The sequence below is a fragment of the Cyanistes caeruleus genome, chromosome 1 (assembly GCF_971803275.1).
Source record: "Cyanistes caeruleus chromosome 1, bCyaCae1.hap1.1, whole genome shotgun sequence".
In the NCBI taxonomy this organism is placed as follows: Eukaryota; Metazoa; Chordata; class Aves; order Passeriformes; family Paridae; genus Cyanistes; species Cyanistes caeruleus.
Genome location: NC_141701.1, coordinates 84,393,175 through 84,409,959, shown reverse-complemented (window position 1 = coordinate 84,409,959; position 16,785 = coordinate 84,393,175). Strand labels below are relative to the sequence as shown.

At 37.6% G+C, this 16,785-nt stretch overlaps 1 protein-coding gene across 9 annotated transcripts in view; it reads right to left on the bottom strand.

Annotated features, from left to right (window-relative positions):
- The window catches only part of GMDS (GDP-mannose 4,6-dehydratase), a 409,807-nt gene that overhangs the window by 347,000 nt on the left and 46,022 nt on the right, over positions 1–16,785 (bottom strand). For all 9 annotated transcript variants that reach the window (XM_086900041.1, XM_086899999.1, XM_086900006.1 and 6 more), the window contains one exon: positions 1,282–1,326. In XM_086900041.1, coding sequence (XP_086756167.1) covers positions 1,282–1,326 — 45 coding nt within the window. The remainder of the gene's footprint in view (positions 1–1,281; positions 1,327–16,785) is intronic.

Below are 16,785 nucleotides of genomic sequence, written 5' to 3'. Positions count from 1 at the left end.
AGAGGCTTCTAAATGGGAACACGGGGAAGCATTCCAAGAAATTGATGGAGAACTGAAGAACAGAAGGAAAAAACTCTACCCAACTATAGTAACCTTTGAAAGGGTTATATTTCATTGGCTGTTGTCGGCTCCCAGCTTCGTTGTGGACTATGGGAGAATATGTACTTTTGCCTTCAAAGTAGCAAAAGCAACCACAATAATATCTCTCATCCCCAAATGGAATGGAGAAATAGTAAAAAATAATCAATTTACAACACTGAAAAACCAACTTCAATAAACAAATTAAACAATAAAGCAAAAAAAAAAAGATGGAATAATCAAGGCAAGATTAACATGGTACAAAAGTATGAGAAGCACAGACTCGCTGAGAAGAGACTCCTCACTAAGCTACAAAGCAGTATTACAACAGAATAAAACTCAATATTAAAACAAGCACTGACTTTCACTAAACCCCAGAAAAATACTAAATTGTGGGGCAATTATTTTGACCACCCCCTTTTCTTCCATTATCATACATTTTAGAAGCATCTTGTATGACCAAGAAGGCAAATATTCTTACATTTATGCCCACATCAGTTCAATCCCCTCAAATCATACCATAAGAATGGCAACACTGTGATTATTGCTTTGCTGGACCACAAGAAATGTGATTTTTGCCAGGGAAAATTATGCAGCAAGCAGGAATCAGACTCCCTTTATTTCAAGGAATAAGTAAGTGAAAACCATGTGCTAAGCAATAATTAATTAATTAATCCAAGAGAAAAAGTAGAAAGTAACTGTACCAAAGTACACCTTGTTTGGGTTTTGTTGTTAGGGCTTGTTTTTTCCTTTTTGAACAGAGAAAGTGAAAATGCAAGGTTTTCATTGCTGAAACATAACTGCCAAAATAAAAGGGCTTTTACTGTGGAGAGAGAGGTGGGGAAAGAGAACAAACAACAGATTCTTATTCCTTTATGTGATACATTTCATCGTAAATTATTCCCTAATTCCTTACAGTTTTGGCTCACACAGGTCACTGCTTATCTGAGCTGGCGGGAAACATGCAAAGCAGCTATACCCCGAGGAGAAGAGGGAATCCACCAGTGGACATTAGATGATAAATAGTACAATAACCTGGCATGATTACAGGCCATGTTGCACATTCCTCTCTGGAGTTTTGATTTGTTATCTTGGACTGGAGTGGAAAACATACACAGAGAAGGACAGAAGCAGAGGAAGCGGGCTGGAGCTGCAGCATCCAAATGACTCCATCAGCCTGCAGCCAGTCACCGAGTCACTCACCTCATAGCCTTTTTCCAACAGGAACTCGGCCAAGTACGATCCATCCTGGGAAGAGTAAGATATAGGAAAATGTTAGAAATACATTAAATAGGCCTGAGAGATTTGGACTGCTTAAGATCTCAAAAGAGGGAAGAAAAAAAATTTTAGTGAGTAGAACAAGCTTATACTTTGATTTCTCCAGATTCATACACCAACCTAAAAATACTACAGGCTGTCTTTAGTTAATTTTAGACTATGAAGCAGTATATTTTAAGATGACTTGCTTACAAACTCCCATCTCTTGAATCTCTTCCCAAGTTCCATTATAAAGTGCCTGGGGACTATCTTTCCAAAATATCCTAACCACGGTCACTGAATTTGAACTATTTTGGAGATAGGGAAGGAAAAACATGTTAAAAAAAAAAATTAGCACAAGCTTGGCATTCTCTGCAAACCAGTGTGCCTCTGTAGCACGTTGTCACCCTGGCATCTCCCTTGCCCAGGTGCTCCTTCTACAAGGCTTCTGAAGGCAGCAATAATTCTGCCTTGCCTGACCTACCGAGTTCTCAAAAACATGCCTAACACACCTTATATTTAAACTACACAATAAAAGCCATTTTCAAAGTATAAATATGTATCATTGAAGGTTGAGAATTTGGGTCATTTAATGTCAGACTTTTCTTTTATTTTTTCACCTTTGAAATCCTTGTCAAATTATTAAGCTCCTCGAAAGCAAATACTTTATAATATGTGCTAGCGCATGTTTTCCTGAAACAAGAGGATTCTCCTGGCATCACTATTGCCAGGGTTACCAAAAACAGTAAATCATATCGCCTTTATAAATGTGTACACACCATCATAAACTCAGTGAAGTTTACCCCTCTGAAAAGGTTCTCACTAACCAATTCATTGATTATCCATACTCAAAGTCTGCAGTTTTCACTGACTTCTTGGTTTGTTCCCTAAATATGTGAATGTATTCCAGCAGACCAAAATGACTTGCTACAAAAAGACCATAAAAACAATGAGATTCCACCTATGCTTACAGGTTTAAACTCTGTTACACAGATCTGCTCTGTCATAATCATGGTCAGAGACATTTAAGGACAAAACTAAACAGACATCTCTGATCATTCCTTAAAAGCATGTTGCTCCAGAGAAAAAACTTTTTACCTCATATTAAGTGATTTTTTTATTTTATTTTGGTTTTTTTTTTTGGCTCATAGAGAGCCTAAGAAGTATAACATACTAAACTAAGAAATTTTAGATGTTCTAGGAGACCCTACAGGAGCAGGACTGCCAAGAGAAATTGCTTACTGCACTGATGGCAAAATCCTATTGTTAGGTATATGCAAAATGGCACAGTACAGTGCACAAGGACCACATTGCTCTATGTTTAAAAGAGCAGCATTAGAAAAGGAATTAATTCATAGTAAAAACGTGTCATAAAGTCTCACACAGTCTAGAAGGCCTAGAAACCACAGTCTAGAAACCAAGAAAGTTTCAGCTTCCATCCTTCTCCCACTACATGTACACATGTGACCACAGATCTAAACAGGGCTATAGCCCTGTAATAGCAGTCTATGACACTGGTTAATTGGGAAAATAACAAACCACACGTGCCATGGCTTCACTGGAAGAATATGTAGATCAAATGATATGAACAAGGCCTTACTGAAAGGAGAAATTCAAAGAATATTCAATGGAAAATCTGGAGAAACGTGGGCACAAAGGGGGAGATGACAGCCACCATTAACACTTTTGTCATCTTTTTCACTGGCAATTCCTCTAGGATTTAGCAGAGAGGGGAAAAACTTCCTAGTTCTCCTTGGTCTCTCAGTCCACTACAACATAAAATTATAAATAAAATTTTAAAAAAGGAGGTGAAAGTGGGAGACCCAGACAGTGCAAAGGAGATGAAAAAAGTAAGGCTGTGATTACTTAGGAAGTTGATGGGAAACAGACTTAACTAGGATTGAACCCTGTCAATAAGGTCTTGTTCTTCTCACCCAGGCCATTGCTCAAAGTTTCCAGTCGCCCTGGAACATTTTGAACCAGCAGTGGCACTTGCTTCCTCTGTGCTTCCTTTCCAGGTCTATCAAGTGATAGGGCAGGGCTTTACAATGAGTGGGAAACAGGCAGCAAGTGTGAAAGCTCCTGCTTTCTGGCTCTGGCACAGCGCAGCTGATTTACTGTCTGGTAATCGCACACAGTGCAGATCCGCGCTGTCCTGCGCTGCGATACCGTATCACATGCGGCCCCAGGGTTCACGCTTCCCTTCCTTTTCTTTTCACTACAGCAGCCTGTCAGTGGCAATGGTAATCACAACAGCCATCAAAGCCTCAAAGAGTTTGCAGCTGCTAAGGACAGCAGTTTCCATCTTCTCCTTATGAGGTCAGGGAGTAAACAATAATAAGTAAGCTCTGTAAAGTGATTGAAACATTTAGCCATAGAAGACTGTATTGCACATATAAATTCCATTACCAAAGCTATTGATTTGCATTTATACTACAAAGTCTTCAAGATACAGGAATCTCTGAACCAGAAAAATAATATTAAAGGAACTAGGTGTTAAATTATTATATTATATAGGTGCTATTACACTTCATTTGAGAGCTTAGTATTGCTCATGTAAGGTATCCAGCAATGCTATTCAGTTTACAACAACTCAACAAAATATCACAAGACAGAAGCAGGTCTCTGTCTGTGGATAAATCAGTCTTGAAAGAAAATTGCCTCCAAACTGCCTTTAAGTAGGATTCCAGTGAGGCCTGGCTCCATATGGATATGTCACACCAGCCTGAACGATCAAAACAGTGTAACAAGACTGACTAAATAAAACACCTCAGTTAAAACAGTTCCTCATCAGCATACTCTGGCACCTCAGATTTGAATCTCTCTGTTGTCTTCAGCCAAATACAAGTTTGAAAGCTCATACAAAGAATGATACTTCAGCAGGCTTCCAAGACACAGCAGCAGGTTTCCAACAGCAGCTGCCTTACAACACGTCTGTAAAATTCCCAGACGAAAGAAAACAGCCACATAAACTAGCATGAGACAACTTTAGGATGCAATATTTTATATTTAATACAGTAGTCAATGTCAAGAACTTCAATAAGCTTTGACACACTATCAAAGAAAAACACTTCCAACATGGTGAACGAGTTAAACAGTGCTTTGGCAAAATAATCTAGAACAAAAACAGTATCAAGTTTGACTTGATCCATGAGCAAATAATGGGATAATTTATACAGAAAACTGAAAACAAGTGTAACTCAATAGCCTGTTTATCAATCCAATCTCCTTTATTTTGCACTGTTTTACATGGGCAAATTCCATTTGGGATACTGACACATCCAGGGAAGGCTAAAAAAGCACCCTGACATGCAAGCCATCTTCATCCTCTCTTTTATTTGGCCAGTTCCAACACCCTTCTAGAGCTCTTGGAGAAGAAACAAGGGAAAAGAGATCAAGGGAAGAAGATCAAGAGGAGGAGGCACAGAGTTTTTTTATAACTACTCCTAGAGTTCCAGGAGAAGTACATGAAGTGCTTTTTCAGAAGGAGGGAGAAAGAATTAAAGACCTAACATAACTGATGCAAGTGTATTATGATTGTACCACTGAGGAGAAAGGGCTCTCAGATGCAGGGTAGTAAAATAAACAATTGAAAAGAAAGCCCCCACAGTACATCAAGGATTCAGAATTCATTACACCTTCAAAAAAATTGTGTAATGGTTTTCCACATACCATAGGAGAGATCAACGATGCCTATATTTATAAATTTCAAAACTGATTGAGGCTAATGCCATGTCCTTAGGAACAGCTACAAAGGTGAGATCATGGAAATTCAAACTAAAAAGGGTTATGTCAATTTTCAAGGCCGTTCTCATCACTTCTCAATTTCTTTTCAGTGACAAATTATAATTGTGCTCTGCTGAAGTTAAATTTTGGTAGGTTCAATTAATCTGTTTGGGGGAAAGTGCATGGAAAAAAGATGGCACACTCATCCATAGGATACAGGTTTTATTTCCTAAAAGCATCTTTCTGCAACAACAACAGCAACAGTGCACAGACACCATTTTCATTTAGCCGTGTTGGAATGAATAGTCCATCTCATCAAAAATCTACAGAACCAGTACCACTGGTGGCCTTGCACAGAAAATTGATGGTTCATCAACTTTTAAACTTTTGCACAGCTCAAAGCTGATGCTAGTTCAGAGACTTACTGAACCTGGAGTATGGTGACAGATCCTTTGGGGCAGGAGATTCACACCACTCTAAAGCAATGTCCAGTGGTTTTAATAGCAGTCTGTAACAACTATTCATTTGTTCATAGCACTCCAGAGCAGTTTTCCTTAAAAATGAAAAATCCATGACAGCAATAAAGTGAAAAGTTATTTTTGTTGAAAAATGCATATTTCTAATAATTTCCAGTGATTTACAGAGGAAATCAATAATTTTTTGCAGATACTATAAAATGAACAGTGCTACACTTTGTCTCAAGTCTTCAAGGTGATAATCGAGGTAAAGCATTAAAGCATTCATAAAATATTCCCCATACTGAAAACAGGAAGAACTATGAACTCTGAAGTATTTAACTGATTTATTAAAGCTGCCACCCTCCAAATGCAGTAGTTATTTTGCTATTTTGATTTGTATTCTGGCCAAGTAAGAATATAAAAACAAGTGTCCTTTTGTTCCTGCTGTCAAAAGAAAAAGTCAAAAGGCAGTAAATGTAAAAAAAAATAAATAACCTTTGTTTTAAAAGGTTGTCCACCTAACTGAAGATTTTTGTAATTCATTAAGTGCAGTGCAACAAAAAATTAAGCAGGAGAAAAAGTTAGCAACAAGTAAAGCATTCTACTTATATTACTCTGTTCTTTTCCAATTAAGTATTGCTTAAAGGCAAAAGAAAAGCAAAGTTGCTTTGGAAAAATGAATCACTGTGTTATTTCCTAGTCTGAGCTCCATCTGACCTCACACACTATTCCACTGGTAAACTATTAAGTTTTATTAAGAGCTGCAACTGCAGTTACAGAAAAGACGTTCTCCCTCTCCCTCCTCCAGTTGTCTTTATCTAAAAAAGTATTCACATCATCAATATTTATAGCTCATTTACTGTGAACCTCAGCACAGACCCCAATTTAAAGAGCAAACCTTGCACTACTCTAAGGCTGATATGAACAGAATAAACCTCTGTAATTCAAGTTTGCTCCTTACAAACCAGTTCAGCTTAACTTCAGCTAACAACAGTAAGGTATGTCAGCTAAATGGTGCAGTTTTGTTTTCTTAAGTATTGATACTTAAATACATAAAACCTTTAGTTTAAACCCATATGATATTCTACAATAATCAAACAGCTTGTATCTATCACACAAATCTTCCCCCAAAATCTCAGCTTGGGAAAAGCAAATTACACCAACAAACCAAGTATGTAAGTTTTTTTTTCCTGATTGCAGGAATCTGTGGCACATAGTCTGTTATGTCCAAGCACACCACAAATTTCCCAGTGATGACAGTCAGATGCTTGAAAGCTTTTTAGAAAAAAACCTAAAAATCATGCCCCTAAATATTCAGACATCAAGATACTCAAAATAACTGCTAGCTGTCAGACATATACAAAAAACTATTACTGAAAAGAAGAATAGGCTCAGTAGAAAGCCTTTTAAAGCTTATAAAAGCTAAGTTTTTTCTTCAAACATTAATGTCTAGTATTGTATACTAATATATTAGTACACAAATATAAATCAAAGCTGTTAGGAACTCTGAATTTGAGAAAAACCTAGCCATACTTTCTGTCTCACTAGTAAAAGCATAGGGATTAGAAGAATGTGTCTATAAACATGAAAATGTAAATCATGTGGGCAACACTCCAGATGAAAATTAAAACTTCTGCTTCTAGAGTATGTAACGGGAAACTCGTAACAGTTTTAAAAGCCACAAGATTGTTGATTTGCCCATCCCTATTTCCTCTTGCTTTCAGAAAGGTACTGGTGTCAGATGGTCTTTCACCTTTCCAAAATAGCAAGAGCATCTCCATTCAGCAGCAGCTATGAGCTTTTTGGACCTGCCTTATCCTCGAGTACCCACACTAAGCCAACAGCCCCATTAAGTGACTCACACTGACCCAGGAGGAAACCCCTCAATATGCAACAAATGCAAACTAACCCCAAACACTACTCAGTGGAAATCCAAACATACAAAAGCTAGTGCAGAAGGCAAAGAAACCAGGAAACCCAGGACTAGGGCAGGCTATGCCCCCAAAAGAGTAACTGACATCAAAATTTCAAAACTCAGAATTGTCACAGTAAAAATCCATATAAAGCCCCGAAAATTTTGGGTTCAGAAGGAATTCTTTGTCTTTTATGTTTAAAGGAAATGAGTAATTCTGTGAAGTGACATCAGGAAGAAAAATATGAAATCTTGGCATGCCACCTTTAGCATCCTACAGTGGAAAATCAGTAACAGCAGCAGCAACATGTAATTTGGGGAGGCCACTTGAACTTCGGACCATAGCTCAACACACATCCTACCAGAAATAATGGACTTATCTCACTCCTAGACATAGCTAGTCTTTTTCTTTATTTTTTTTCATCTTTTCTTCAGCAGCCTAATAGAGCTGCTGAGGTTAAACACTTTCACCATTGTAGCACCAGCCTCTCAGACTGATGGCTCAAGCAGGCTTTCTTCCACTCCTGTTCACCTCCTGAGTTTGTTACTTTGGGTTTAGCCCAAGATGTTTCCTAACAGAGTGCAAGGCTAGTTATTTGAGACAAAACAAAATAAACACCTCACTTGCTATCTTGTTTGCATAACATCAAAGCCTAATAAAGGAGAGGTAAATGAGAGTAGACCAGGAAAAAGCTTTTTAATTCATTCTTGTGTATGCAGCTTTAGAGATGGATATCATAATTTTGTCTGAAATGTGATTTATTTACAGATAAACACAAAACCAGAAATCATATTCCAGATGGAGGAGAGAAGCAGTGCACAGTAACCCAACTTTAATTTTCTTAAAAGTTTGCATAGTGAGAAATTTAAAAATCCAGTCAGGAGGGCTTGTTTGTTATAACTTTAACAGCTCTCAGTCTTGCAATATTTGCTTGGGTAGAAGAAAAGTGCTGATCCTGCAGTGATACGATCTGCAAATCACAGGAGTAAATACTCTGTTTCTGAACATTTCAAGTTCTAGGAGTAAACAGCTTGCTTTACAACTGGTCATAACTCTCTTTGGTATTGCCTCTCAGTCTGCATGGTTTGAGCCCAGTTTTTACTGTTCTGGCATCTTCTGAAGCATAAATAAAATTTTTCAGGAACTCTGCTTATTTATGCAATTTCCACCTTTTTATTTCAAGATTCCCAAACTTCCCAATTTTCAACAGAGGTCTTTAAAAGACGAACTCTAATACTTTTCAGAGTTGTGGATTCAGGGTGGCCAAGAGACCAGACAGCCTAATTTTGGTCATCAATACCCTGATGCTCAGATTTCTCTTTACAGAAGTAAGGGATAAAATAAGAACTGAAAAACCCAAAAAGCTAGATTCTTGTGAAAAGTAAAAATATTTGGACCAAAATGCTACATATTCATTTATTGTCTTTGCTTAACTATTTTTAATACCTTTTGTTCAGGAGAAATGGAAGAAACAGTAACAGGGGAGAAATTTAGCAAGAGAGCTCCTAGGAGATGTTCCCCAGAGTTTACTGTATACACACGCACTTCTTCCTCACAAAAGGGGTATGTTATGTATTTTGAGTCTTCACCACATAAATCCACACTTTGGTTCATTATTGTCATACCAAAAAAATAAATGTAAAAAAACAATTAGGGCAGTCAAAGACACACTGTCTACAAAAATTTAAAAACAATTTTTTCCAAAGGTAACATGTGCCAGAATTCCATGTTTTGCAAAATCTTTTTATTATGCCAAGGAGCAGTGTCACATTTGTTGGGTATTTTTAAGCAAGAGTAAATATGCTTCTAAGGTTTTGTTGGGTTTTGAAGTCTTGGGTTTTTTACAGTTTAGGACTTACTTGGTTTTTGCAGTTTTGTTTAATACACAATATATGTTGTATACTACAACTATAAATAAACATTAAGTCTGTAGTAAAACATTATTGAATGGACTCAAATTTAAGTTAATAAATATTAAATTATTAAATGTATTTATTCAGACAGTGCCTACTTTCCTCTCTAAGCAAGGACAATTCTTAGTGAAGATGATTAACTATGTCATAACTTCACTCATGTTCCAAACACTGACATATAAATTGACTGAAATTAGACATAAGACCCAATACTTCTGTTTCATGTGGCTGCTCTTGCTAATCAAGGGCTCTGATGCCACATGGACTGAGCTTCCTGGTGGCAAGAAGCCAAGCAGGATAAGGATTATCTGGGTGATAGCAAAAGGATGCAGTGTTTTTTCAGAGAAGGTTGCAGAAGGTCATCCTTATATTTACAGATACCATACAATGCCTTGTGGACCCAACTTCACAGTTTTCCCTTGTCAGCTTCAAAAGGGGGGAAAAAACCCACCCAGTTTCATTAATTGCCAAGGTTCTTGTCTAAGGGAACTAGAAAAGGGAAACTGAGCAATCACATTTTCTTATCCTATCTGTCAGGAGCAGGATTTGGAATAGACAAGTACCACAAAACCACCAGCAAAATTCCTTCAATTCATACAGTATTAAAAAATCACCTGTAGACTGAGTTAGCAAAAACTCTCCGTAACATGTTCAAGTGCAGTTATCGAAAGAATTATTTCAGCAAGGCAGTTTTCACGAACAGCTTCCTAATTATGGTAAGGACAGAGCAAGATCAAGGTAAAGCAACTCTGAATATTTTAAACATTTCCACACTTTAAACAATAGTTTAAGTATTTCCACATCAGTCTTGTTCTAATGAATTATGCAGTTTTGTACAGATCTCTGAAAACACAAAAGCTATTTAAAACTTTCATGAAGAAGCTTTTAAGAAGCATGAAAACAGATTATTTTAAACACCTTGACACAAACAAGCTTCTTTCATTTACTATCGCACAAAACTTGACCCTAGTTAAATTTAACTGTCTTTGCAGGCTGCGGAGAGATGGAGTACATGGGACACGTTTTAATCATTTTTGTCTGTATTCATAGCTATTTCCTCTAATCTCAAGGTTTCTTTGCTGTTCATTTTAATGGCTTTGAACCCTAGGAACTACAGGAAATTCTAGGGAAACCTCCCTGTCCCACTAACTTTGTAAACTGCTCTGTTACATTTTCTCCTACCAAAAGCCAAACACCACAGGATCAGTGTTACTTCTTTGAAATTCATAAATTCTCTCATTACCAAGGGACATAAGGGTATGCTTTAACTGGATAAACACAGTAGGTTTTGCAAAAAGGCCAACGTGAAGAAAACAGTATTTACTTTTTTATTACAAAGTCACTACCACTTAAATATGGCAACATCCTATCTTTTTCTAAGAAACACTTAAAATTTCCATAGCAGGCACAGCAAGAGAACTCTTGGTTTTGCTAAAAATGGAATGTAAACATGAATCAAAGTATAAGGGGGCCTCATTTTCAGAAACACAGTGACCCAAAACAGTCCATATTTTTGTACAATACACTAGGAGAAGATGATCAGATATACACATATAATCAATTTTCCTACAATTAAGCACACAGGTCCTCCTTTTAATGCTGTTAGGAATTGCAGATTAACACCACCATATAGCTATTTGGAATAGTCTTCAGGTTTCATATTTGAGCCTACCATCTGGCCTTGCCTGAGCTGAGGCAACATCTCCATCAAATAAGGACAACAAATTGCACCAGATACCATATGAATCCTCTTACATGCTTATCACTGAAACACTACAATATGCTCTAAGTCAACAGAAAAAGAAGCTTCCATACTGGACTACATCATACATAATTTGAGCAGCACTTAAGCTCTTATCACCACACCAAGTAAGCTACTCTGCATCAAACCATCTGCCTTGTCCCTCTGCCTCACTCCAAGAGCAGGGGCATCACCTCCTTCCCCTTAAGTGTTACCTGTTATTTAGAAAGCTTGAAGAGGCATCATAACAGGACTTCTATCTGATTTTATGACCCGTACCCTGACCAAACTATACAGTATAAGGTACCCTTTAGATGAGCATCCTTACTCTTCAGCAGCTGAATGCGTTTATTTGGGGCATCAGAAAATACACTGAACAATGCCTCAAAAGTATTACTGAATGCTTTTGTACTAGTGAACCTGTTGGCAAGCAGTAGACGCATACAACCAAACAGCTTAACTACTCTACTCTATCCTCAGAGAAAACTGCTCAGATGACATCACACCAGGAGGTATCCTGGAGGAAGCTATATGACTTACCGTGACCCACAAAGAAATCTACAACAAACTGCTTTGAGATAATGGCAAAACTCCCCCTGCATGACCTAAGGCATCACAGGTACACCCCTTCTCTCCCTGTCCCTCCCAGAGGTCAGTCATGCTGCCTGACACACAGCACTGCCTCCCATTCACTTAGAGCTGTGATTAATGCAGTAGCAATCTGTGCCATCTGCTGTGTGCAGACCATCCATAGGCACAGTCTTCCAGCCACACACACTGCTCTCGTAGCAGACTTCCAAAGGAAAACTGTGGCTTCCTGTTTACACATCTTGTTTGTCAATATTGCTTTGTTTCTCCAAGAACCTGGCAAGCCAACGGGCTCAAAGGATGCTTTCAAGTTCAAAACTGCTTCTTTCAGTGGAATTACACATTGTAATTCAAGCATTCCACATGTATCTGGATGATCAGGGAGGGAAACAAAGTTTTCTAGATATTCTAGAAAGTTTGTTTGTTTCTAAACCATATAACACTTCTAGATACATGCAGAGAACATTCCATTTTTTTCCCCCCCCCCAGGATATTTGTTTTACTCAAGACAAAGGTTTACATGAAGGAATGTTCAACTTCAAAGAAAGTACTTCCAGGTTTTCTCATGTTCTTCTGTAGGACAAACTCAACCTGGCATTCAGCCATCAAGTGACTAAAGTTTGCATCAGAAGGTGAACAGCAGGGGTCCCAGGGAGGGAGTGAACAGAGAGGTGCTTATCCTGCCAAAGTATAACAAAAATTTCTCCAAAATTCCTGGGATGGGATTAGCAAAGATTGAGCTTGTTACTCTCCAGCTGGCACGGAGGAAAGGAAAAATTGTCAGTTGTAGTGAAAGCTGCCATGTTGATCTATCCAGATAATGAAAGCTGTGTCTTCCCACAACCCTTGTCAAAACTATTTCCCCAAAGATGCAGGTGCCAGATACCTATTTGCCTATTCTAAATGAATTTCATACTACAAGGATGCCAAGCTTTTCTTTCCTCTCCATTCACCCATGCTAACATATGGAAGACATTGAAGATGACCATATCTCATCAAGTAAAGAACGTTTTATGACATCTTGCAAAAAAAAAAAAAAAAGTCTTCTTAGTAGTTTGTTTAGGTAAAAACAGTAGCTAGGCTCACCACTTGCTCTTGACAGCAGCAGGAATCATTTGGTTGCAAACAATTAGTGTGTCAACTCAAATGCCTTTCAGAACTATGACAATTCAATTTTCCTTTAAGGACACACAGAAATAAGTGTGAGATCCCACTGGACCATCCCATGCCCTCGATGGCTTAATTGTTCTGTGTGTCACTGATGTAGAATCACAATGATTGCAGAGTATCATGCTGCTTCCTTCCCCCTTTCAGGGAAGCTAGTGATTTGTAAACACTTGCTTCAATTAGATTTAATTTTTCACATCAAACTGGGAGAAGTTCACCAGGCTGAAGCTCCATAATCCTAACGTCATTCTGTAGAAGGTGGTCAGGAAGACAGGGACTGGCTGTCCCAGATGTCCACAGGAAAAACAAACAGAACATCTATATTTTATGCACTCTATTTTACAATCTTCTCCATCTCCATGTATCTGTGTTTTCCTAAAGTCATAGGAGTTAATAACAAGGTTAAGAGCATCTCTATAAGGCAGTTCTTTACTTTGCCTATGTTTATTAACAGCTTGAGGAAAATCCTAATAAAAATGCATCTTACAATACAACTGGCTAGACTAGTACTGCAAGACACTAAAATAAACTGTCTCTCTTCACCTATAATACATAGATAGCAAATTGCTCTTGTTGATGTCATGCAGTTAAACTGCAAAATGTAGTTTCCACAACTGCTGTGTCATTCTCCTGCAAAGGACTAAAACTCTAAAAATGTCATGCAACAAGGGGTAGAGATTTAGTTGCACTGTCACTCCTGGTCTAATGCACACAAAGAACAGTCCTTTGGGGCCTTAACTTTTGCCTCTGGCATAATTGTTTGATCTCAGCCAATGAACTTGAACTTGGTTTGAATCCTTTTTTGCCAAAGTACAAGATGAATGGTTATGCATAATGTTGCTTATGAAACACTATAGCAACATATCCAAACAGTCCTGAAAACAGGTATCAGGCATGAAAACTGACTAAAACATGGATACAAGCACAAGTCCCAGCAGAAATTCTTAAGCAAACTTACCCTACTGTGAGAAGGAAGAAAAGGGGTAAGTTTTTTTAACTGCAGAAATATTGCTAAGCGGCATATTCAAATATGATTTTATAGAATAAGAATGAATATACTGATGTTAAGATTGCTGGAAACTGTGTGGTGGCTGCACCAACACATTCTGAATTGAAAAGGTTTGCTGAAATCCAGAAGAAAAACTTGACTGAAAAATGAAGAAGCTATTGAGGTAACATAAGCTTTACCAGCCTCTATCAGATCCCCTGACCTTGGCTCATTCAGTCAACAGACCTTTGACATTGTTTTGTGGAACCATTTTCAATCAACTCATCATTTTAATGGATGATTTTACAGATTTATTAATAACATTTTACAGATGGAGATAAAGACAGACCTGTGGGGTAAGCAACTCAAGGAACAGTACTATCGCACCTAAAAGGCTCAGAAAGAAACCTTCAGCTTCCCTGTCACCAGTCATCAAGTACATTGTGGAGCAGCTGGCAAGACATTCTATTGCATTTCATCTCTTCTTTTTCTGGCCTTCTTCTTTAGAAAATTATTTCTTCTTGATATCACCAGACACACAATAACTAGGCTAAAAAAATTAAGCTTGCTGTCTAAAAAAATCCTCCCCACTTCTTTTCTCCATCTGGAGTTCAAGCCAATAACGGAATATTGCAACATTTTTGGAGGGTTTTAATAATTATTTCTTAAGAAAAGAAACTTCTTTTGAACTCTCTTTTGAGCAATGTGCCCATGAATTGAGAATACTTAAAAAAATAAGGCAGCTAGAATTTATATATCTCTGTAGCTATATATGTTATGGTGCACTACATTTCTTATGCCAGTAAAAATAAAATTGTTAGGGATCTTACTTATCACACATAAAAAGTCTGCAAGTTATGAGTAAAAGGGGACAAACAATAGAGAGAAATACAAGTATGCCAGACGCTGAACAGGGATATCTTATTTTTAGAATCGTTCTAATTTTTCAAGCTTCCGAGTGTCATATTTTGTGTGCACAGAAAGAATTGGGAAATACTTCTTAGTAGATCATAGGGGTAAAAAGGTTAGAGTATGAACTATTCAGTTTAATTTTACTTCACATACATTGCACAAAAGGAAGGAATGCCTTGTTTTTCAAAAGCTTACAAAAAGGCTTTTATCACCAAACCTCATGAACAGCGAAGAGCTACACAGTATAATACAATGTAATAACATCAAATGCAATCCTTCAGACTGAAGAAAAGTAAGTTTTTAATGCTCACCAGCAATAATAGCTAACATAAGGGCAGTACTAAGCACTTCCTCAGAAACATTTCAGTTCAGCATAATTAGTATCTGTCTTTCCCCTTCTAGCTAAGAGAATGCAGTTCTTCAGATTAGAGGAAGTCTTAAAAATCAGTCACAGGAGGTTAACAATCCAAGCAAAAAAATCCTTTCAGATAAAGTAATCAAGTCTTTCCTTTGTATTTCAAAGTATAATGTGATGCTAGCATAACACTGAATCCTTCAGTACCATGGTAAGTCAAATTGTTTAGAGACATAAAGGACCACCTCTAAAATAACCCAGAAGTAAAATATCATCACCCCCAGTGCACGGCCTTGGTTATCATGGCCATCACCAAGATTCAGGGATGAAACCACAGAGCATTTCACAGTTTAACCGGTCTGCAACAGAGACTGCAAGTACCTTCCTGCAAAGCTTTCATCAAGACACCTGAAGTCATTAGTCTACTTTAAAACTTGAATAGACTTGACAAAAATTCTCTCACAGAGACTAAGAAAGACTTAAGAACCAATGTCAGATCATAGACACCCTAAAACACTTCCCAGATAATCCACTGCATTAAAAAAAAAGGTGTTATTTTAAAGATGAATATGAAGGCCTCATTGTTCCATTCCGAAAGCAGGGAAACTTTCTCTAAGATTCCAATTTAACCAGTCACCTTCATAATGTTCTACAGTTAATTCTCATCTTCATACTCGGGATTAATTGAATAATTCACCAACATGATGATTCATCTACAAGTAGTCATTCAGCTCCTCTTCCTTAACCTCATCTGAAGAGCATTTGTGTGGTTGTTGGGGGGGTGTTAGTTTGTTTTGGTTTTTTGGTGTTTGTAATTTTTCTAAGCTTCTTTCCCTAACCAGTGGTAGATTGCAGGCTGGAGAAAGTACCATTAGACCATGAGAAACAGCCATTCTTCACCAACACATCCACAGAACAGAAAATGTTTGGCTACAACTTGGTGTGACACTTTTGGTTTTGGCACAATATAATGATCTTTCAGTCAACTGTTCAAAATTACAGGGAAACAACGAGCAGGTTCAAAGTTCAGCTGTAAATTAACACTCACTTTAATAAAAAATAACTTTAAAATAATGACATCAGCTAAGCCACTTTCTTGTAGACCTCTTCTCACACCTGCAAATATAAAATACACAACAGATGTTGAAGAAACATAATTCACTCCTCCCCCACCACAAATGAAATACTGAGATTCTACAGGAGAACTTATACACTGTCACTTTGCTGTAAACTGATTACACTCATATGTTTTCTAATTTTTTTATTTTTTTTTTTCTGCTGGCATGTATATACATATAAAGAAATCAAACTTGCACAAAAAGCAGGTCTGAAAATGTTGATATGGTTCTGCTTCAATGACAGTACAGGACAGGAAAACTAGAGGAGCACAGGAGCTCTAACCTGGTACAAAACCTTCTCACTAACTTGGCAATCAGTCAAGGAAATCAATACACTTTATTGATTCCAAAGAGACCTGAACTTCCACATTTTGTAGCTGACAGTAATTAAAAGCTGGGTGAATGGCTTGAGTTACAAACCAGTGAGAGCCTTCTGGATGTTCCTGGCAAACAATTGATCAGCATTTAAAAGGAAGCCTCTTGTTTCCTCAATTCCTGCAGAAGGCTGACTGACATGTCAACTGACCTGAACCCAGCCTGACAGCTGAGATTGGTCTCTGACACTCTGACA